General features: G+C 43.7%; 2 protein-coding genes across 6 annotated transcripts; both read right to left on the reverse strand.

The window, feature by feature from the left end:
* Window positions 1-3888: 3888 nt before the first annotated feature.
* LOC109876849 (soluble calcium-activated nucleotidase 1) lies at window positions 3889-16150 on the reverse strand. Of its 4 annotated transcripts, none has more exons than XM_031817828.1 (4): window positions 16009-16150; window positions 7652-8314; window positions 6430-6633; window positions 3889-6278 (listed from the first exon to the last, which is right to left on the reverse strand). In XM_031817828.1, exons 2-4 carry the CDS (start codon window positions 8301-8303, stop codon window positions 5908-5910), a joined length of 1227 nt encoding a protein of 408 aa, XP_031673688.1. In that variant the 5' UTR covers window positions 8304-8314; window positions 16009-16150; the 3' UTR covers window positions 3889-5907. The 4 variants fall into 4 exon arrangements, with proteins under 4 accessions (XP_031673688.1, XP_031673687.1, XP_031673690.1 ...); XM_031817827.1 differs by lacking the exon at window positions 16009-16150 and adding an exon at window positions 10692-10853; XM_031817830.1 differs by lacking the exon at window positions 16009-16150 and adding an exon at window positions 8863-9785.
* Window positions 16151-16798: 648 nt separating this feature from the next.
* On the reverse strand, window positions 16799-22862 carry LOC109876852 (synaptogyrin-2-like). Of its 2 annotated transcripts, none has more exons than XM_031817832.1 (4): window positions 22643-22862; window positions 20160-20277; window positions 19558-19694; window positions 16799-18886 (listed from the first exon to the last, which is right to left on the reverse strand). In XM_031817832.1, the coding sequence occupies exons 1-4, from the start codon at window positions 22739-22741 to the stop codon at window positions 18671-18673; spliced, it is 570 nt and encodes a 189-aa protein (XP_031673692.1). In that variant the 5' UTR covers window positions 22742-22862; the 3' UTR covers window positions 16799-18670. The 2 variants fall into 2 exon arrangements, with proteins under 2 accessions (XP_031673692.1, XP_031673691.1); XM_031817831.1 differs by having other exon boundaries at window positions 20040-20277.
* Between the last annotated feature and the right edge of the window lie 559 nt (window positions 22863-23421).

Consider the following 23421-nt stretch of genomic DNA (forward strand, 5'->3'; position numbering starts at 1 on the left):
AACTTTATGCAAATCTTCGGTTATATGACACGTGAGTAGCCAATTGAAGCTCACCAGAGCTTCCAACCCCTGCTGGATTGGCGGACAAAGGCTGCTGATACGTAATCACTACTCAGCATGCTTGTTAGCACCCACATAAGGGCGAAGCTAGCATGGCTAAGCAAGTTACCCCTATATAGTGTATCTCAGCCAGAGCAATAGAATAAAGTGGCTCAGCTCTGCTCGCCCTGACTAAAAGTTACACTTCCAGTATAGCAGGTTAAAAAACCTACATGTTTTGCGGACCCCTACTGGAATTCTTAGCAATTTGGTTGTTTTCAGTATAAAAAAAAAATCCCTGCCTATTGTAACAACCACAGACCAGGCTCAACTTTTTAAATCCCCTGCCTATTGCAACAACCACAGACCAGGCTCAACTTTTAAAATCCCCTGCCTATTGCAACAACCACAGACCAGGCTCAACTTTTAAAATCCCCTGCCTATTGCAACAACCACAGACCAGGCTCAACTTTTTAAATCCCCTGCCTATTGCAACAACCACAGACCAGGCTCAACTTTTTAAATCCCCTGCCTATTGCAACAACCACAGACCAGGCTCAACTTTTTAAAATCCCCTGCCTATTGCAACAACCACAGACCAGGCTCAACTTTTAAAATCCCCTGCCTATTGCAACAACCACAGACCAGGCTCAACTTTTTCAATCCCCTGCCTATTGCAACAACCACAGACCAGGCTCAACTTTTTTAAATCCCCTGCCTATTGCAACAACCACAGACCAGGCTCAACTTTTTAAATCCCCTGCCTATTGCAACAACCACAGACCAGGCTCAACTTTTTAAAATCCCTGCCTATTGCAACAACCACAGACCAGGCTCAACTTTAAAAATATATATTTTATTTTATTTAACCTTTATTTAACTAGGCAAGTCAGTTAAGAACAAATTCTTATTTACAATGATGGCCTACCCCAGCCAAACCCTACCCCGGCCAAACCCTACCCTGGACGACTCTGGGTCAATTGTGCGCTGCCCTATGGAACTCCCATTCACGGCCGGGTGTGATACAGGCTGGAATTGAGCCAGGGTCTGTACTGACACCTCTAGCACTAAGATGCAGTGCCTTAGACCGCTGCACCACTCGGGAGCCCCAATAGGGATGAACCAGAAGATCCATTTTAGGCTCCGCCTACTGGAATTCCTTACCGTTTTTTTATTTTTTATTTTTTTAAATCACCTGGGGCAAAAATGCTGATCAATCACTATGTCATACCCTACTCAGAGATTCTTTAAGGTCTGAAAAGCACTTCCACTTTGCCCTGGTCAGCAGTATTTTTCTGTTGCCCTAAGAATATGGTCACTTACCCGAAAATGTGAAGATAGTTGTTTACATGCACACATGCCATAACGTGTCCGTCTCTTGGGTACGTTTTTGACTTCATGACTACCAAGTATACAAAGAGCCAAGTGTTTTTATGAATGTCTATAAAAACAAAAACAAATTCCCCATTATAAAAATATTGTACAGCAGAGCTACTGTCTCTCTCTTTCCACAGATCACACATAATGCCACATAATGCCACATAATGCCACAAAATGCCACATAATGTGAAGTGGTCAAGTGGTCAAGCCTCCACCCTTATTCATTGGTTCTGTAGTAAACAGATGTACTACTTTGTTCCCACGACAGTTAAATATACATCAGAGTTGCTCTGTGATGCTGAGCTAACCAACCCTGCTGGAGCACTGAACAGCATCTATGACTGACGTCATATTGACAGATGTTTGCTTGACCTGCAGCGATCAAAGTCAGTCTGGACCAATCACAGCTGCTGGAGTGGACAAGGTTACAATAATAGAAATGTAATTACTAAATAGGATAAATCCCCTTAGACCACAGCAATTTGACTGGTACACTTAATATGGCCGCCGGGCCACCCATCATGGGTCGTTGACTTAAATGTAAATGTCTGTTCCAGTAATTGTATGGTTCTAATCCTTTAGAGTATCCAGGCATCCAGTACTGTGCTAATTATGTGCTCCTAGAAACTGAAGGTCTCAGAGAGTGTCAGAGAGTAGTTTGGTCAAAGAGGAACTCATACTTTTTAACCCAACTCCTCTTTCAGCCTCCATATGGAGTATTTACAACTGAATATGATTGAAGGAACGACCCCATCTAGTGGAGGAATAATCGACATGAAAAAAGCATAATCCTCATCAATGTATATTCAAACGCGTTTTATTCAAGTGCATGCACACATTTCATGTTAATATAGTTTTTTGCATCATTTTAATCTACGAACAGTGATACATTTGGATATGCTTTCAGCATATGTAACCAAATCAATCAGATATTGTATTTCCAAAACTGAAGTACTGTCATTTCAAACTCTTATTAAAAACCGATTGGCAGCAGGGCAGAATTATTAGATTTGTGGATGTGTTTTAGGAGCATTGTTGCATCTGTGCCAGGCAGTGCTATCAGATGTATTCTGGTCTCACCACAAAGCGAAAGGCATACTGGCCTTCAGGACAGGGGTAGGACAGGGCCAGACTGCTGTTAGTAGGGATCTGGGCCATGTCGTTCTTGAAGTCCTGGACGTGAAAGACATACCTGCCCTCACATGTTAGGAGCAGTCGGTTGCTGAAGTGAACACTGTTGGTCTGGTTTTGTCTGAGGCTGCTTTGGAGAGAGAGACTGGCAGTGGGGAAGGAAATACACCTGGAACATTCTCGTTGGTTCTTCAAGACTCTTGCTGACCAACTGATGGGGTTGGTTTCCTTGGTCTGGTAAATCACACTATTGTGGTTTGGTGTTGTGAATGAGTTGACATAGTCTGGGGCTGGAGGGGAACTTGAGCTTGAGGAATACACCACATGATTGGCTGATGCCTGATCATAGGAAAGTCTACTCCAAAAATATAAATCATGTCATTGTCCTACTAACAACGTCATTCACAAATTAACATGACTTATGTGTGATGAATAGAGAAATGGAAATATCAGATTTCATTGTGTCGTTGGCCAACTGAACTTATCCTGGTCCCACATCTGTTTGTGTTGTATGGCCATGGCATGTGGCATGACAATAACCATAGGAGTTGACTAGACAGTACAATCCGGGAACTCACTGAATAGATTCCATGTTGCAGAGTCCAGGGACATGGAGAAGCAACAGCAGCCACAGAGGAGTGATTCAAGGCCTCAGCATTTTCACCAACCAGCTTGGGAAACTGACAGACAAGCAATTGAGTGAGGGTTCTCACAGTCTAGCCCACGTGTTTTTGCCTCATGGTATTAACCATATTAACTTTTGCCTCTAGGGGTGCTCTTGAGCCAAAAGGGGTCTTCTATATAGGCCCATCTCCCCACATCCAGGAGCAAAACCATTGGCCTAAAGCTTTAATGTCTATATATTGTAGCGACCCGCACAGACCCGCACAGACAGTGTGTTATGTGTTAGGCTAGTAGGTGGTTGTGATGCACTTACCAGTACCCAGTGTTCGCGGGGTCCGACATGCCAATCAACCTGCTATCTGCCAATCACGGGAATGCCTGGACATCCTGGCGGTTGGCGGAATGGCGTGGAGGGGGGTTGGGCAGGGGGATGGAGCATTGGAGGTTAAAACCAGGTTTAGCCTTTGTTCTCTCTCTTACGTCTGGACTTCACAAGAGAAGATCACGATTGGCTTGTGGGTTATCTTTCATTTATTTGGCTTGGACTACGGCCAAACAGTAGCCTGTGTAAAGTTGGTAATAAACCGTAAATTCGTAAACTCAAACCTCTGTCTGGACAATTGTTCCTTTATGATCTAGTCAGGTCATTACAATATTATACCATCTTCCCCAACAATAACAACCACCATGAATAGGTTTAGTTGATGCAATAAATGAATTACAACTCAAATGTGTTTTATTCGTAAAAGAGTAGCAAAATTGTATTCTACACCAAAATGACCATGCTGGATCACTGTATCTAGTGAACGTGCTTTTCCCACACCAGACAGTGTATTGATAAGAAACCATAGCACATTTAGTTGATTTTCAACTAAATCGATTTTCTGTACATAAAGTCAATTTGTGTACAACAGACAATCAAGTATATCCAATATAAAAGCAAACATTATATTCAGCACTAAAAGGACAATAGTTCATCTAGAGTTTAAGACATTTGACATTCAGATTCTTAAATATCTTACCTCTTGGTGTCTTGCTGTGCGTGTCGTGGTTCTTTTAAAACCCTTGTAAAATGACACTGCTTAGATATATATTAGATTTTGATTGAACCTTTATTTAACTAGGCTATAGCCACAGGGGTGAAAGTATTTACTAATGTAATTAAAACTGCACGCATGCAACTGGATTCTCTACATTTAGTGTGACCTCACAGAGGGGCTGGTTGCACAGCTTGTAGATATTGTTTAAGTTTGATTCCCAATAGATAAGACTGACTAAACCAAGAGAGATCAAGGATTAGGTCAAGCCTAATCTCATCAACCTTGGACAAGAAAAAACAATGGCTGACCCCAAATCCTAACCCTAAATCCTAACCCTAACCCCAAATCCTAACCCTAAATCCTAACCCTAACCCCAAATCCTAACCCTAAATCCTAACCCTAACCTAAATGTAAAATGATTTAATACATTTGTATTATGTTCAATCAATTTTCAGAATAAACAGCATTGAACAAATGACAAATGCTTTGTAAGTGCACATCCACATGACATGATAATAACACACACATGCTAATTAATAACAAGGTATATTCATAGTACCCAACCTAAATGATGTGATAGTTACATAATGCAGACAAATAGTCATCTTCTTTGAGGTTAACGTCTCTTGATTTTGTATGTTTTCCAACCTCACCCAATAAAAGACTCAGGGTGTATCAAGATAGATTTTACTCAACAAACACCAGTAAAACAAAACAGGATGATGTGAGATTCTGCTCTTGTTCTATATTCCATTAAAAACCATATTTTCATAAAGGTCAATGGAGTCACATAAAGCAGGGTTTTATTTTTTGTATTTTCAGTGTTGGACATAAAAGACTAAAAACACAGCCAATCATCTCCAAGTGATCTTCACTGTGGAAATCTGTTCCCAGGTATTCCCCTGCACAATAGAGAGACACGTGATCATATACAAATGTAAGCAGGGTTTGAAATGATCACGTTTTAGTCAAATATATCCGTTTGGGCTTCATGTGGTCAATTTCCAGTCTACAAATGATTTGTAATTATGTTCCGGCCCACCGACCATCCGCTCAAGAACAAAATCATCCCACCGCTGAACTAGTTGATGATCCCTGACGTAGGGTATAGTGTCCTGAAGTATATGATTTTATGTAGTAAAATGTAAGACGAAACTGTGATATACATTGGGGGGGAAATACAACAAATCCATTAGTTCCTAGATGTACAGTATCTGCATTTTATGAGTTAAATCACAGTTTAAGATGCATTGTAAATTTGTACATTCATTCTGACAAAGTCTACATTACTTTACAAGACAGCCGTTGGCCTAGGTAGAGGATGGCCATTAAGAGGGCATCCTCAACTAGAGGACTTTGTTCAGGTAGCCTAGGCTACTCTCGGCTCTCATTTACTGAACAGAATGTCTTGGCCCTGAAACCTTGAGTTGAGTTCATTAGGGAATGCAACTAAATTATTATTTTAAATGTTTTGCAACATAAAATGAAAAAAATGACAGGTTTTTAAAGTCTGTTTCAGTCTGTTTTCTTGCGTTTGATGCTTACCTCAGGTCACCAAAATGGCTTCTGATCAGTGATTGATCGATTGGGCTGCGTGTCGTCTTCACAGTCAATTAACAAGCAGCAAGTTAACTTTTGAGTGCATGGAATGTCAACAACTATGTTCCACATAGCTACTATATGTCCTTGTTTCCTAAATGAACTCCAGACCCTCATACTTCACGTCTCCTATCTTGGTTTCAGGTAACAGGATCTGGCCGTCCAGTGTGAATGCCATTATGTACGAGGCGATTTTCCCAGCATCCTCCTCCGACTTGAGAGCCACGATGATCTGATCGTCCGTGTTGGGGACAAACTTGAAAGAGGAGAAGCCGTGTGTGGGGTTATGCGGGCCCACCCGGTTCACGGTGACGTCCTTGAAGTCCGGCGAACAGCTGAGGACGAGGTTGGCAGCACGACGCTCGTCGGCCGTCTCGTCGTAGCGCTCTTTGCTAGCGCGGCGTGGGAGGAAGAACCAGCGCTGCAGGCTGTTGCTCCACGCGGCCGACTCGTGGATCAGGTAACCTGGGGAGAGAATGTCATGAGAATCTGAATATCATAGAGAATGCTAATAGTTTGCAGGGGTAACTAACTGTATATGCTAGGCTAACATAGTCAGCATAGCCTTTGTAGTTAGCATTAGCATAGTTAGCATTTTCAACCCTGCAGCTCTCACCTGGAGGTTCGATCCCAGCTGCGGACCTCAGGAGGTTGTACTTGGGGACCCAGTTCTGGTGCTGCACGTCCCCCCGATGGCCCACCACCTTTACCCACTCAGGGTTGTTGTTGACCACCTCCCCCGTGGTGGTTGTCCACTCTTTCCCCAGGCCACCCACGTACAAGTGCTCGTCCTTTACTGCTAGCCACTCCGCTTTGAACCCTGAAAGAGGGAAAGAGGGTCATTGGGACACACATCAAGATTTTATGATTCACTGAACTACTGTACAGACCTTTTGAATGCACCAAAGAGTAAAAAAGTATTTAAGAGAAATATACTCTCCCACTTGGCATATAAAGGACACATACACAGAGTGAACAAAACATTAGGAACACCTGCTTGTTCCATGAGATAGACTGACCAGGTGAAAGCTATGATCCCTTATTGATGTCCTGTGTTAAATCCACTTCAAATCAGTGTAGCTGAAGGGGAGGAGACAGGTTAAAGAAGGATTTTTCAGCCTTGAGACATGGACTGTGTATGTGTGCCATTCAGGGGGTGAATGGACACGACAAAATATTTAAGTGCCTTTGAACAGGGTATGGTAGTAGTTGCCACAGGTTTGTGTCAAGAACTGCAACGCTGCTTGATTTTTCATGCTCAACAGTTTCCAATGTGTATCAAGAATGGTCCACCACCCAAGGGACATCCAGCCAACTTGACACAACATTGGAGTCAACATTGGCCAGCATCCCTGTGGAACACTTTCAACAACTTGTAGAGTCCATGCCCCAATGCATTAAGGCTGTTCTGAGGGCAAAATAGGGTGCAATTCAATATTAGGAAGGTGTTCTTAATGTTTTGTACACTCAAGTGTTTACAAATGAGAATGAGATCCAACGAATTCCATTTCCATGGTTGTGGTCTACCCCAGATGAGGTTCTTCAACAGACCCCTTAGAGTAAATAAACAGATTAAGTTCCAAATCTGCCTGCCTGGTCTACACAGTGAGACACTCACACAATGCCAAATCGACCCCTAACACCTACTCCATATTCACTTATGGATATCTGAGAGGGATTAAATAGGTGTCAGCAATATGGTGAAAATGCAATCTACCCTATTAGAAGGCAAGATGAAGCAATTACCATAGAATTTATACTTCTTCAATCCTTTCAGATCTACAGGAGTGCCTAGGAATCGATTCTGCACTTGAATTTGGCTCATCTACCTCACTGACCTTTGGAGACGGAGCCGTCCCCATCAGGCAGGATGACCCAGGGCACAGCCTTGCTGCCGTCGATGTGGTAGACCACGCCCGTTCGGTCATCCACGCTGTACAGCTTCCCGTTGAACACCACCAGCTCTGACAGCTCCATGCCCCGGCCCTTTTCCGCCAGGTGGCTCTCCAGCAGGACCCTCTCCGTGTCCCATTCCACGGCCACCTTGGTGCCACTCTCCGACACCAGCAGGTGGCCCCGGCGCATGTAGCTGAACCACGTCAGCTTCTTGTCGCTGCGCGAGTCCGTGTCCAGGTCGGCAATGACCCCGATGCGGTAGCGCGTGCCCTGCGGCGTCCGCTCGGGGGTGCTGAGCGGGTAAGTGTCATTGTAGCGGTCGGCCACCTCGTCCATCGCCATCCCCGTGTGGCCAGACTTCCAGTTACGGGAGCTGGGGACCTCGGAGTAGGAGCCCGGGTTCAGGTGCATGTAGAGGAGGACCAGGGCAATGGCCAGGACCAGGGCTACGATGGCCTTCAAATTGAGGCGGAATCGGGGGTCTGAGGTGTTGGTCATGGAGGCCAACATGGGAAGTCCTCCGACTGAGATGCGCAGGGGGTTCATAGACGGATCATTCTGCTCCAGTTGGGTGTAGCCTGGAGAAACAGGCATGGGGGAGGGATCTGAAAAGGTTAAGGAGAGGAGAATGGAGTTGTCAGAGGTCTGATTTGAGGGAAAGGCTGCCCTCCTCAGCTACAGTACACAGGTAGAATCTCAATTGTATTTCCTTGATTCCTCTCCTCGCCTCCTTTTCACCCACTCACTCAACCCACTCACCCTCACCAGTAGTTAGATAACCATGTATTGTTGTTATGACTTTGGCCTCGATCCTATAGACAATCAGTGTTGAGTCTCATGACTCTCAATCATCATGTGTATCTCAGTGCAATTGAGAGAGATATAGCAGCTTTAGAATCTGACGGCACTATAACAACCCCACAACCGCTGAAGAACTCCTTGAAGATGTCACATGGATTAGATGTCTTGATTTAACATTTGTTAAGTCTTTCACAAGAGACTAATATCAGTGAAACATCAAATCAGTACATTAACATTCAAATAAATAATGTGTGAGATTTCACACCAGACAACAGTATACAATACACACCAGCTTCATTCAGATCCAGTTTGCCTGTAAAAAACTGAAAATAATTATAGAATCTCTGCTCACAAGGACGTTCTTCTTTAAGGCTCACGTCTGTCCATGTAGCAGACCACTGAAAGAACACTAGCTTGCAGATCCTGAAGAGAATGTCTATGTACAACCAATGCTCAGTCCTGCTGTGAAGGAGGAAGAAGCGGTAGCTACAGGTGAGACCAATAGAAGCTGGCCACAGGTGTGCAGGCAGTGTGTCGACGTGGAGCCTGGGAGTGGCCCATTCAGTGACGTAAAATGGGACAATATGTCGTTTTTGAACAGGTAAAACAGGAAAGGTAGCAAGTAGACACCCGGAAACCACCCCAAAAACCTTGTCATTCAAAACTCTCAGTCAGATGAGGGTGTTAACTGGCCTACTTTTAGGATTTGGCTAAGCTAACAAGTGGTGTACATGTAGAGTAGTCTTAACACAAGCATTTCGCTACACCCGCAATAACATCTGCTAAACACGTGTATGTGACCAATAAAAATAGATTTGGATTCATTATCCCAGAGGGACCTCATCTCAGTAGCAAATCTCATGTGTACATGTGTTCTGCTTATCAGATACTCAATCAACATCACTCGTGAGAGAGAAAGCCAACAGGCGACAGAATAAGGAAATGCAATCCTGCCTACGTTTTGGTACATCTAAATAAGAAACAGTTTGCCACAGCATTATTGGTGGCTTTTTTGATAGAACTGTCTCCATACATCTGAAAAAATGTATTCTACACTCAATGTAGCCTAAATGTTGGCTGATGATTCAAACTGAATTCTTCAGCTTCTCTATGTTTGATACATACTTCAGTCTGAGACCGCCGTCGTTGAAGTCATTTGTGGTAATGTCAAAATGATGGGTATTGTACAGAACATAGTAATCAGTAATTGGATCATCTCTAACCAATCAGGGAAGCAAAACCAATGACGAATTTTCAAGTATTCTGACTCTGGCTCAACTCATTGGTTGAGTGTAGAATTAATTAGACCAATCAGAACTTTTAGAATTTTTTTCTATTCTTGATATCGTCATGGAAGTACTCAGATCTAGATTAATTACGGAGAAGAAACAAATACATGTGGCATAGCCTAAATGTTAACTGAAAAAATCTCAAATGTGAATCGGGGTGAAAGGCAGTATCGAAATCGAATGAAGCATCCATTTGAAATGCGCTCTCAGAAATACACCAACATGTACACCCTCAAGAAAATCTTGGTGACCTCACTTTGAGTCGGTTCCAGGAGCGACACATCCTGTGACCAGGGTATAATGTCTCTAAAGCCAGCAGCAGCAGCCTCTCTTCTGCTCAAAGGCTCTTTTATACCAGGACTGTGGCCAGGGCCCCCAGCCAAACAGAAGTCCATTATGACACCCTGAGACTCTCTGCTCTGTGGCAGACTTCCCTCTCCGGCATGCTAGTCTAACACACAGGCACGCACACATCAGCTGGTTGAAACTAAATCACCAGAAAACAGATTGTTGTTTGTGCACCCACACTAAGAAGTGCCTGAGGTGTGAGCATGTAGGTCCTCAAACACACAGCATCAATTACAGGGTAAAGTATCTGTGATGGATGGAATCCCAACTAGACACTACAGACATCACACACTATAGTACATATCTCCAACATGTCTCTCCTCTAGCCAGGTCCCAGATCTGTTCGGGCTCTAGAGCAAATACTATGGTCATGGTCATGCCATACATAGGAGTAGGTGAGGTATAAGCAAGCACGCACAAACTGATCTGGGACCTAGTTACCTCTTCTCCATATAGTACCTCACAACAAACTCCTCAAATCACAGAGTCCATGCAGGATCTGCTGTCACTGAAACAAACAAGAGCTCTGGTAGTATGGAGTTACCCTTTCTTCTCCTCCTCCTCCTTCCTGAATGCTGGCCGACTGTCATCTCAATTCCACAACCGCACCAATGGACCAGCTACACTCTTCCGTTGCCCAGAGTTAATTGAATGCTGAGCACTGAACTCCTTAGTTATCAGCTGAAAGGGATTGGCTGTGCAACCATGACTAAGGGTAACAACAACGGTGGTGAACTTTAACTAGACTTGGGGGATTAGTATTGATTAACCACCGCAAGTCCAAAGGGGAAAACCTAGCAAGGTAATTGACAACTACTCTTCACCACTCTTGTCTTGCTTGACCTTTGTGCATGTATAGAAAGCAAGCCTAGGTAAAGTCAACATATTGTTCCTCTAGTCTGGCCTCGTCCCATACTGTATGTTCTGTAGCCTGGCCTCGTTCCATACTGTATGTTCTGTAGCCTGTAGTCTGGCCTCGTCCCATACTGTATGTTCTGTAGCCTGGCCTCGTTCCATACTGTATGTTCTGTAGCCTGGCCTCGTTCCATACTGTATGTTCTGTAGCCTGGCCTCGTTCCATACTGTATGTTCTGTAGCCTGTAGTCTGGCCTCGTTCCATACTGTATGTTTTGTAGTCTGGCCTCGTCCCATACTGTATGTTCTGTAGCCTGGCCTCGTTCCATACTGTATGTTTTGTAGTCTGGCCTCGTCCCATACTGTATGTTCTGTAGCCTGTAGTCTGGCCTCGTCCCATACTGTATGTTCTGTAGCCTGTAGTCTGTCCTCGTTCCATACTGTATGTACTGTAGCCTGTCATCTGGCCTCATTCCATACTGTATGTACTGTAGCCTGTCATCTGGCCTCATTCCAACCTGTATGTTCTGTAGCCTGTAGTCTGGCCTCGTCCCATACTGTATGTTCTGTAGCCTGTAGTCTGGTCTCATCCCATACTGTATGTTCTGTAGCCTGTCTGGCCTCATTCCAACCTGCATGTTCTGTAGCCTGTAGTCTGGCCTCGTCCCATACTGTATGTTCTGTAGCCTGTAGTCTGGCCTCATCCCATACTGTATGTTCTGTAGCCTGTAGTCTGGCCTCATTCCAACCTGCATGTTCTGTAGCCTGTAGTCTGGCCTCATTCCAACCTGTATGTTCTGTAGCCTGTAGTCTGGCCTCGTTCCATACTGTATGTTCTGTAGCCTGGCCTCGTTCCATACTGTATGTTTTGTAGTCTGGCCTCGTCCCATACTGTATGTTCTGTAGCCTGTAGTCTGGCCTCGTCCCATACTGTATGTTCTGTGGCCTGGCCTCATTCCATACTGTATGTTTTGTAGTCTGGCCTCGTCCCATACTGCATGTTCTGTAGCCTGTAGTCTGGCCTCGTCCCATACTGTATGTTCTGTAGCCTGTAGTCTGGCCTCGTTCCATACTGTATGTACTGTAGCCTTTCATCTGGCCTCATTCCAACCTGAATGTTCTGTAGCCTGTAGTCTGGCCTCGTCCCATACTGTATGTTCTGTAGCCTGTAGTCTGGCCTCGTTCCATACTGTATGTTCTGTAGCCTGTAGTCTGGCCTCGTTCCAAACTGTATGTTCTGCTGAAAAGGTTTATATTGTTTAACTTTTCAACATGACAACGAATGATAGGCTAAAGAGTTGGCTATAGAACATACAGTACGAGGCCAGACTACAGAACATTCAGTATTGGACGATCCCAGACTAGAGGCTACAGAACATACAGTATGGGATGAGGCCAGACTAGAGGCTACAGAACATACAGTACAGAACGAGGCCAGGCTACAGAACATACAGTATTGGACGATCCCAGACTAGAGGCTACAGAACATACAGTACGGAACGAGGCCAGGCTACAGGCTACAGAACAGACAGTATGGGATGAGGCCAGACTAGAGGCTACAGAACATACAGTATGGAACGAGGCCAGGCTACAGAACATACAGTATTGGACGATCGCAGACTAGAGGCTACAGAACAGACAGTATGGGATGAGGCCAGACTAGAGGCACAATCTGTTGACTTTACCTATGCTTGCAGTGCACACATGCACAAAGGTCAAGGTTGAAAATTCACTGATCTAGTATCAGCCATTACCCAAAAGACAATCTCCTATCACTATGACAACTTTAGACCTGAGGACACACCAAGGTGTGTCTGCGATGCAATTACAGCATGTCATGATGGCGGTGTCTTCAAAGTAGCCTTGCCCTAGATCTGTTCGTGCTACCAAGACAATGACAATAGCAGTTAGCAAGACAACAAAAACAGACCTGGGAGCAGGCTATATTACTCAAATAGGTTACCTGCGGAGTGTTGACTGGTAAACCCACAGTGGAAGTCTGCAATGCATGGACTATAACATGTTTTATATCGTTATAATAGGTCTGCGTTGTTATCCACCCACTCTGATCATCCATTTGAATGGTCTTTGTGTAATTTTAAAGACTTTATGATATGTTTCCCTGCACACCAATCCACTTTAAAGTAATTGCCCATTGTGTCTAGATGTCTATTCAATTTGACTCATAATTAATTATAATATGAGTATTTTTTTGAAATAGTATGTTAAAAAGCAGCTTTTCTGTTTTTGAATGGTGTGGGCGTACCTCAACAACAGAATGGTGTGGGCGTACCTCAACAACAGAATGGTGTGGGCGTACCTCAACAACAGAATGGTGTGGGCGTACCTCAACAACAGAATGGTGTGGGCGTACCTCAACAACAGAATGGTGTGGGCGTACCTCAACAACAGAATGGTGTGGGCGTACCTCAACAACAGAATGGTGTGGGCGTACCTCAACAACAGAATGGTGTGGGCGTACCTCAACAACAGAATGGTGTGGGCGTACCTCAACAACAGAATGGTGTGGGCGTACCTCAACAACAGAATGGTGTGGGCGTATGCTGGTCATTAAAAATATTCACATGAGTAGACTGCTGATTGGCCAGCTACATTATCCTCTATGAGGATATAGCCAGCATATATGAAACAATCTGTTTGAGGTGGGTATATATATATTTTCTTCTTCTCCAATTTATGCTTTGGCCACAAATACGAGTATAGGATGAGTCAACAACATTATTTAGTTATGAGGTAATAGAATAAGAACTTTTAAAAGTGATTTTCAGTGGACAGTTACTTTAAATAAATATGATTGTCAGGATAAAGCAAAGGAGAAAGTTAGTTACACGCAGATATCGGTTTTCAAAGAAAGGCAACATCTGCAGAAACGGTCTTCAACAGCCATATATTTATTTTACCTTTATTTAACTAGGCAAGTCAGTTAAGAACAAATTCTTATTTTCAATGACGGCCTAGGAACAGTGGGTTAACTGCCTGTTCAGGGGCAGAACGACAGATTTCTACCTTGTCAGCTCGGGGATATGAACTTGCAACCTTTCGGTTACTAGTCCAACGCTCTAACCACTAGGCTCCAACGCTCTGACCACTAGGCTACCCTGCCGCCCCATATAATGGACTTTGGCGCTACAAAGTTTATATGTCATTAAAGGACACGTGTGTCAAGACAATAAATGGTTCACAGTGACTGCTGTTGGGCAGGGGATGCAGAATGAGCATAGACTAACTGTTTTCGGTCTTTCAACTGAGCATACCATGTGATGGTACCTGCTGCTAGCAAATTCAGGGGTAGCCCTGACCGGGACTCAAACTCGGGTCCAGCTACTCAATAATTTAGCTGTTAGGCCAAGAGATCCGAACCTCTTGACAATGTTGCCAGGTGATTAACCTCGGGTAGCAACATTGTGGGAGGCATCCCAGCTGTCTAGAGACTACTAGGTGACAGGTTAAGGTCACTATAATAGGTCTCTAGGCCTAGTTGTTTCAAATTATTTTTGATTGCAATAGTTTATGCATTTTAATTGTTTTGAATATGTTCTGCTGTAGATAAATGGTGTTGAATGACAATATTCACATACAAGCAGTCACTATTCAAAGTAGGCCTATCTTCCTACTGATGTATGACCTTGTCTTTTACATTCCTGCAGTTATAAATGACAAGACTAGATACTGCTTCTACCTACAGTGCTGTGTGGTCATGTCGTTGGTTTATAATGGGTTTTACAGCAGTGTTAGACTGGCAGACTTCCACTGGCATTGCGCCTGTATGTCCCCCCTTTGCTGCTATAACAGCCTCCACTCTTCTGGGAAGGCTTTCCACTAGATGTTGGAACATTGCTGTTATAACAGCCTCCACTCTTCTGGGAAGGCTTTCCACTAGATGTTGGAACATTGCTGCGGGGACTTGCTTCTATTCACCCACAAGAGCATTAGTGAGGTCGGGCACTTAGGCCTGGCTCGCAGTCAGAGTTCCAATTCATCCCAAAGGTGTTCAATGGGGTTGAGTTCGTGTTCTCCTGACCCAGATTTGTCCTTCGGACTGCCAGATGGTGAAGCGTCCAATGGCGGTGAGCTTTACACCACTCCAGCTGACACTTGGCATTGCACATGGTGATCTTAGGCTTGTGTGCGTCTGCTCGGCCATGGAAACCCAATCCATGAAGCTCCTGACTAACAGTTATTGTGCTGACATTGCTTCTGTAACGGATGTGAAACGGCTAGCTTAGTTAGCAGTGCGCGCTAAATAGCGTTTCAATCGGTGACATCACTTGCTCTGAGACCTTGAAGTAGTAGTTCCCCTTGCTCTGCAAGGGCCGCGGCTTTTGTGGAGGGTGACTGTTGTTGATGTGTGCAGAGTCCCTGGTTCGCGCCCGGGTATGGGCGAGGGGACGGTCTAAAGTTATACTGTTACACTTCCATAGGCAGTTTGGAACTTGGTGTGGAGTTTTGTAACCAGGACAGACTATTTTTTACACGCTATGTGCTTAAAAATACTACTTTCAGCTGCTCCATGCTCCTAGATGTTTCCACTTCACAGTAACAGCACTTACAGTTGACAGGGGCAGCTCTGACAGGGCAGAAATTTGACAACTGACTTGTTGGAAAGGTTGCATCCTATGACGGTGCAAGTTGAAAGTCACTGAGCTCTTCAGTAAGGCCAATCAACTGCCAATGTTATATACACCTGTCAGCAGCGGGTATGACTGAAATAGCCGAATCCACTAATTTGAAGGTGTCCACATACCTTTATGTATATATCTATAGTGCATTTTAAAACATGCCAACTCGAGCCCCCATCATCACACTACTGACAGATTAGTGAGTAGGCCTAATTCGAACATGAAACGGGGAAGTACATGTGACAACATATGAGTGCTCCCGTTTAACTAGGATATGCTCTAGAATTGTCGGATAATATTAAATAAAGGCGACACGAAGCTTCATGGATGCGCAACTGTTACAAATAATGTTAGAACGATACTCACTACAAGTGATATGCCGCCAAATAACAGTCCGATAATGGTTTGATTGGCGACAACACCGCTTCGTTTAAATCTAGGCTACAGTGTTCAGTCTCCATCGTTTGCATCATTGGGGAAACCATGGGCTACTTCCTTGTTCAGTGACAGTATAAAATAAGTCCCGCCCAGGCAACGAAATCTACCTAGCCTACGAATTGAAAAGTATTCTGGATTACTATGCGCTGCTTGCGTAAACTGTTTGTTGTTTGCAACGTTGAAACATATCTAATATGTGACTTTTATTGCAATGCAGGTGCAACAGCACATCTGAAATCATTTGCCGTGTTCGAGAGGATAAAAAAAACGTAATGTATCAGGGTAAAGAGTGACTGACTGATCAGTAGTTATTTATGATGCAAGGTTTCTTGTAGATCAGTCAGTCGGTAATTTAATCGCATGCAATGTCCAACAAACTCATGTCCATGATAGCAGTGACGGTGCTAGACTTCAAATACCACACACTATGTTAGTAGTGAAAGGTTCCTGGCATTGGCATACATTGAAAAATTGACAAGAGTCATGGGATGTTTATGTTGCACAATGTCTGTGTTTTCAGTAAGCTCCGCGTCCAATGTGAAACATAATAACTAGAGGTGACACACAGGGCCCACCCAGAGAGGGAGAGCACAAATAGCGTTACTAGTTATAGTTGTAAACCTTATCTACTTTTCACCGGCTCCTTTACTCTCGCTACTTAGCGGCTGCTCAAATATTTGCCTTTGGAATACACCCTTCTTAAAAAAAAGGGCCAGTCTCCAAACAGGAAAAGCCTTTATTTGGCAAAGGTTCGGTTGGTGGTGTAGTAGGCTTTTATAAGGCACTTTGTGCAACAGACTGCAAAGCAATCTTGAAACCCAAGACAGAGGGCATAATAATTGGTGAGATCACTTCATCAGAGAGAACGTAAATAAATGAGCTTGTACCAAAGATATACCAAGAACAAAGGCAGGACCATATGTCGTTTTTGATGAAGGTTCTTACTCTGGTACTGTATGGAAGTCATTGTCATGCCCAGGAGGGTTAAAAGGCATAGGTCATTTACAAAAAAAATTCAATCTAATATCACAACGCTGCCTGAGGAAGACTAGTAGTCAAAACACATTGCAGTTGTGTGTCCTAATGTAGTATGCTGACTGCTCCCATATGTATTATTTTGTAAAGATATTTTGTTAATAGTTCACTAGTTTATTGAAACGTACTGGCAGCCTACTCATTTTCTTTCAATACCATTACCATTACAATTCAATATACTGTATATATTACCTACTAGATGGTATTTTGTTAAACTCATCTATGAGAATTCTGATATGAGTTTGTCTGAAAAGGTGTGTGTCATGGACAAGAACTGAATAAAACCGTTCCCAGGCACGTTCAGAATAGATGAAGGTAGGAGACAAAGAAGTTGAGGAGAGGGCGTTCCTGATACTAAACACACACCCTCGTTTACCAACTATATTACAGACTTGTTTGAAACTACAATAAAAAAGATCAAATGAAAGGGTTAACATGACTTGGGAGCATGCACTACAAATGACATTCACATGACAGAAAGATAACGTGTTATCCAATTTACCCCCCAAAAATGTACGGCTGGTTTCCCAGACCAAGATTAAGAAACCTATTCCTGGACAAAAATCTACTTGCAATGGAGCTTTTCCATTAAGCGTGAGTTTCAGTCCAGAAGTAGGTTTAAACTGGGTACAGGAAATAGGCTCTGAGTGAGTTCAGTGGTGGTTTTTAAAAGCACTGATAGTAGTCGTTAAAGGTAGCATTTTTCAGACAGTGCACCCATTATTGGGACAAATAAAAGTATGGGTTTGCAGAGAAAAACAAAAACAATCTTCGTTTGTCAATAATTTAGCAATACATTTGATTTCTACATATATGGCAATACGTTCTGATATTCTGGGCTTTCTATAACGTTGAAATACATTGAAATTATCAAAAGGTATTTGTATAGGCACTATACCATATAACTGGATTAGGCAGCATAGAAAAATACAGTGTGTCCATAGCATAGCATAGCATAGCATAGCATAGCATAGCCTCATTAATTGCGATACAAAGCAATGTTCCCAGCGACATATGTTTTAGTGGTTTGATCTGAACTTCAGTGTCCACATGACTGCATTACATATGTTACAAGACAAACAGTGCAGAGAACAACAGAAAGAACATATGGCAGTTACCTCAAGTGGTGATGGCACTCTGAATCTCATATTTTTCCATGGCATTCTAGGTTTTACCCTAATAACAGTTTTCCTTAGATTCTACCTGAAGCTCAGCTCAGGCACTCTAGTTGTATGTATAAAAATGCAGCAACATATCCATTCACAACCTAAACTACAATATGAATACCAACTGAAATCATGTCAACACACCCTTCATCATGTAAGCGCAACACCAGCTAAGACTTAAACAGTTAGGTGAAAGGAGAGGACCAGTGGAGTGCTGAGATCAGTCCACATAGCTGAGGCAACATAGCCTGGTCCCAGATCTTTTTGTGTTTGGCATGACCGTAGGAGTTGGCAAGACAGCACAAACAGATCTGGGACCAGGCTACAGGCACCAATGGCAACTTAAAAACTCAACCCACCCCCCCAAATCTGGTCAATGGTCCAGTCCCTCAGTAAGACGGGGGCTGGTATGGTGCTGGATCCTCTTGGTTTTGGGGGGTGAAAGGGGACTGCTGGTAGCCCTCTGGCCCACTGGTGGGGTACGGGGGATAGGCAGAGGTGGATGGGTAAGGAGTGCTGTAGTCTTTGGCTGGGTCTGTGTAGCCCTGGTCAAGGTCACTCACTCCTTGGCGATATCTTGTATAAGCAAATGTAGTCAATAGAGCCTGTGAGAGGAAATATTGGTAAATACGTTTTTAAAAATCCCATAACACGTGTCAAAGTGCTTATACAGAAACCCAGCCTAAAACCCCAAACAGCAAGCAATGCAGATGTAGAGCATTATGTGCATGTTACAATTACTGCCAGAGAGTGTTATGTGTAAGATAAGTAGAAGATTCTAGAATGCCTGGTGCGCTGGCGCTTGCACACTTGATTTAGAAAACCTCTAGCTGGACAAGAGACAGAGCCATGAATCCTGACTGGCAGCCTCATCAGTGATTAGCCTCTCCCCATCTGTAGTTATATGTGAATATGGGTCTGAAATGCTATGCTACACTATTTCATCTATATACATGTCCTATTATATAGCTGCATTATCAGAGTTAATATGTATTCTCCTTTCCTTATAGAACCACAAAGATTACTTCTATGTGTGTGTGTGTGTGTAGCTGTGTGGTGGTGACCAAGAGATAAAACATCTCTGGAAAAGGACACATCTGCCTTGTTCTTGCCTGACAGCCTGTAGCAAGTCAGAACACTAACAATCAGCATTAATTACTAGCGGGTTAGGGCATTCACTGTCGACCGCTCAGACCAGCTGCAGCTAGCAGTTTCAAATAGTTACATGCCAGTTGAGAGAAAGAAAGAGACAAAAAAGAGAGAAAGACTGACTCACCCAAGTGACAATGGAGAAGAAGGAGAAGGCCACTACGGCTCGGGCGGCGTCGACAGGGATGCCTGCTACTTCAGTGGTGTGAGACCACTGATTGGCCAGGACACAGAAGCAGATGAACCAGAACAACGTCCACACTCCTGACAGAGGAGGGAAAGTAATGTTTATGGTAACATTTCCTACGAATTCCCTCTTCCTAATGCATTATAAGGGCATTCATAACACCATATGAGCAACTACACAATGAGTGTAGTTATAGATGTTTATAAGCAGTGCACCTTTAGTACCTAACTTGTCAAGTATAGTGAATTGTGCATATGGCATAAGGCATTATAAACCTGCTTGTAATGCATTGTAAGGAAGCTATTCAAGTGTTGCCAAGATTATCATTGAAAAATCTGTCCATAAGTGTCAGTTCTGGGTGCCAAACTACAGCCTTACAGATTTAGCATTGGAGTATCAGAAAACAAATGTTTTCCCCTAACCAGAGAAGACCAAGTCAACAGTGACAATGTTCTTCCTCTCTTTGCCGTTGCTGATCTGAGGGAAGTAGGCGTCCAGTATGATGAAGACCACGCAGGCGAGAAAGGACAAAATTCCGATACCCACTCCGAAGCCGCATGCGCTGTCATTCCTGTTGAACATGCATTTGGTGTCAGGCAGGAGTGAAGGGTTGACATAGCCTTCTCCAGTGATGGTGGCAAACACCACTATGGAAAAGATCTGAAGAGACAACAACATGTCGGTTAGAACACCTTGGGGTCCGTCACATAGGCCTGTTATCATATTATCACATAGGCCTGTTATCATAGAAGACTGTTATCATATTATCACATAGGCCTGTTATCATATAAGACTTATCATATTATCACATAGGCCTGTTATCATAGAAGACTGTTATCATATTATCACATAGGCCTGTTATCATATAAGACTGTTATCATATTATCACATAGGCCTGTTATCATATAAGACAGGTGTAGCACAGTGTTAGACAACCTGTAACCAATCACATGAGGACATACAGTACATCCTGGGAAGAAAAAACATGAAAGGTAATATGTCTGGAGGGATGCGTAACGGTAGAGGATAACTTCAAGGGGAGTATGTTCAAGTTTTATTGTCACATGCACAAGTACAGTGAAATGCTTAACTTTCAAGCCATTGTGTATGTTTGGTATGATTTCAGGGGTTGACCCGTAGTGGATGTGGACAGCCTTATGAAGCCGACCTGTAGTAGATGTGGACAGCCTTATGAAGCCGACCTGTAGTGGATGTGGACAGCCTTATGAAGCCGGCCTGTAGTGGATGTGGACAGCCTTATGAAGCCGGCCTGTAGTGGATGTGGACAGCCTTATGAAGCCGGCCTGTAGTGGATGTGGACAGCCTTATGAAGCCGGCCTGTAGTGGATGTGGACAGCCTTATGAAGCCGGCCTGTAGTGGATGTGGACAGCCTTATGAAGCCGGCCTGTAGTGGATGTGGACAGCCTTATGAAGCCGGCCTGTAGTGGATGTGGACAGCCTTATGAAGCCGGCCTGTAGTGGATGTGGACAGCCTTATGAAGCCGGCCTGTAGTGGATGTGGACAGCCTTATGAAGCCGACCTGTAGTGGATGTGGACAGCCTTATGAAGCCGACTGTAGTGGATGTGGACAGCCTTATGAAGCCGACCTGTAGTGGATGTGGACAGCCTTATGAAGCCGACCTGTAGTGGATGTGGACAGCCTTATGAAGCCGACCTGTAGTGGATGTGGACAGCCTTATGAAGCCGGCCCGTAGTGGATGTGGGCAGCCTTATGAAGCCGACCCGTAGTGGATGTGGACAGCCTTATGAAGCCGACCTGTAGTCGGCTACTCTATCAACCACAAAATCTGCATTCTATTGGAATTCCCATTGAAACCCTTATAGCAGTGTGTGGGTGAAATGTGTGGGCTCACTCAGTTTAGCGCAACGCTGATTGGCTATTATTTTATTTGTATCAAGGAAGCCAAATGCTTGCTGGCTGCCCTTGCATTCAATGCTACAGGCGGCAACAATGTCATGCTCCTTTTGACCAGACAGCATCAGATAGATAGTGCTCCTCTGTCTCCTGTATGTGTAGCCTGTTTCACTCGATCGGATGCTTTCTCCGGTGAGACACATCAGCCACTTGCGAATTGAAGGAAAATTGTGAAACAGAGACACAAAAATAAATGTATCTTTTTTCTGGGTCAATTTTTGGGGTTGCCTGGGGCGAGTGAACTGAGCAGTTGCAAGTTGCGTTGAGCTTGCTCCTCGGTCACCCCATTGGGGTTTTTAAGTGAAAACAACCAAACTGGGGCCCCATGACCTGTATCCCGTGATGATTTCCGATTGGTATCCAATGGGACTTTTCCACAAGGGCTTCAGCTTTTGGTTAGCTAGCTCAGTGCATCCAAGATCTCTTCTTGACATTGAAGTGTAATGCAACATCAATGAACATGTTTTACCCCATTAAACTAAACATATTGTCCATCTTATAATAATATAGATAGTTGTATGCAAACAAATTGTCATCACAGCTATCCTTGCAGAACTTTACAGGGGTACGGAAGTTGATGGGATGACCGTGTGGTGTGGTGGATCTGTCAGACTGACAGTTGATCAGATAGTAGCTAAACAAACCTCTTCACGTCATGCCAGCGAGCTAAAGTCACAGCAGCAAGCTACTAACATCTGTAGCTCAAAAGCTGGCCGTTGGCAGGCTTACAACTATCATCATCAACAGTTGGCAAAACGCTTAGTTTGGTTGACACAGCTAAACTGGTCACGAGTAAAAGTTCCCTACTAGAACACAGCTGGATAACCTGTTAGCTAGCATTAGCCAAGTGTCATTCGCAAACTTTTCCACAACATCACAAACTAGAAAACAGGTCAACAACTCTTTCATGTTGTCTTCTTGCCTTGATGCGCAAAGCTTTTCCATAAAAAGAAAATACAACGGTGATGTGCACTGTAGTTAAACAGACCGTGGTTGCTAAACAGCTATGGTTGCTAACGTTAGCTACTTCAAAAGTTTCCAAAGATAACACGCTTAGCTGGCTGTCAACCTAGAGTAAATCACTCACCCAGCTCAAGATGCGGACTATGGTTTGAGGTTGTTTAACAAAGCTCATAAAATCGAAGTCACCTCCGGCCAGCGAGGCCCCATAGGCGCCAGATTCCATTTATATATATATATTTTTATGCCGATTAATATGTCCCAACTTCAGCTAGAAAATGACTATGCGCAGGTCTCATTTGTGAAGTTGCAGATCTGTGGTTTTGTTTTCACTCTCATTTCCTGAAAAGTTAAAGAACCGCCCCGGACAATGACCACGTCATCTCTATGATTTTTTTTCTTCATAGGACTAAGAATTGCTTCAAATAAATGGGCGTACTGCTACTCTCACAGTGACCTTTTGACCATAGTGTTCAGTATTGTCACATTATCACACATTTTCAAAGGGTTTGTACAAAATAAATAAGCATCTATCCTCTCTCTATGTGTCTGTGTCCCCTTACACACACCCCATTGTGTACACAATGGCTTGTATCTTTATTAACTTGTTATCAACTTCATTTTCACAAGCTTTGAGAATAGATAGGCGTATGTAGCCTAGTGGCTGACATTATGGTGTGGAAGAGAGCAAGATAAAATATCATTCTGGCTATAGTGTATAATATATAATTCATCGTTATTGTCAAGGGCTATAGTCTCATCAGTCAAGGCTAGTATTTGCAATGATACCCCTAGGAACAACCACCGTCCATAGGCTAATGATGGTGGCATCCACAGGAGGTTGGTGGCACCTTAATTTGGAGGACAGGCTCATGGTAATGGCTGGAGCAGAATTGGTTGGAATGG

Source organism: Oncorhynchus kisutch, unplaced genomic scaffold, assembly GCF_002021735.2.
Source record: "Oncorhynchus kisutch isolate 150728-3 unplaced genomic scaffold, Okis_V2 scaffold1163, whole genome shotgun sequence".
NCBI lineage: Eukaryota > Metazoa > Chordata > Actinopteri > Salmoniformes > Salmonidae > Oncorhynchus > Oncorhynchus kisutch.

What these genes read in the sequence shown, in the direction of transcription:
- LOC109876849 (XM_031817827.1), bottom strand. Translation starts at nt 10,737, where the DNA reads ATGACAGTCGGCCAGCATTCAGGAAGGAGGAGGAGGAGAAGAAAGG. An exon ending in GAGGAGGAGGAGAAGAAAGG is followed by an intron (nt 8,315 to 10,691) that starts GTAACTCCATAC and finishes TAACCTTTTCAG; the next exon opens with ATCCCTCCCCCATGCCTGTT. An exon ending in GGACGGCTCCGTCTCCAAAG is followed by an intron (nt 6,634 to 7,651) that starts GTCAGTGAGGTA and finishes TCCCTCTTTCAG; the next exon opens with GGTTCAAAGCGGAGTGGCTA.
- LOC109876852 (XM_031817831.1), bottom strand. Translation starts at nt 22,741, where the DNA reads ATGGAATCTGGCGCCTATGGGGCCTCGCTGGCCGGAGGTGACTTCGAT. An exon ending in TGTTGACTTGGTCTTCTCTG is followed by an intron (nt 19,695 to 20,039) that starts GTTAGGGGAAAA and finishes CTCCTCTGTCAG; the next exon opens with GAGTGTGGACGTTGTTCTGG. An exon ending in TCTTCTCCATTGTCACTTGG is followed by an intron (nt 18,887 to 19,557) that starts GTGAGTCAGTCT and finishes TTCCTCTCACAG; the next exon opens with GCTCTATTGACTACATTTGC.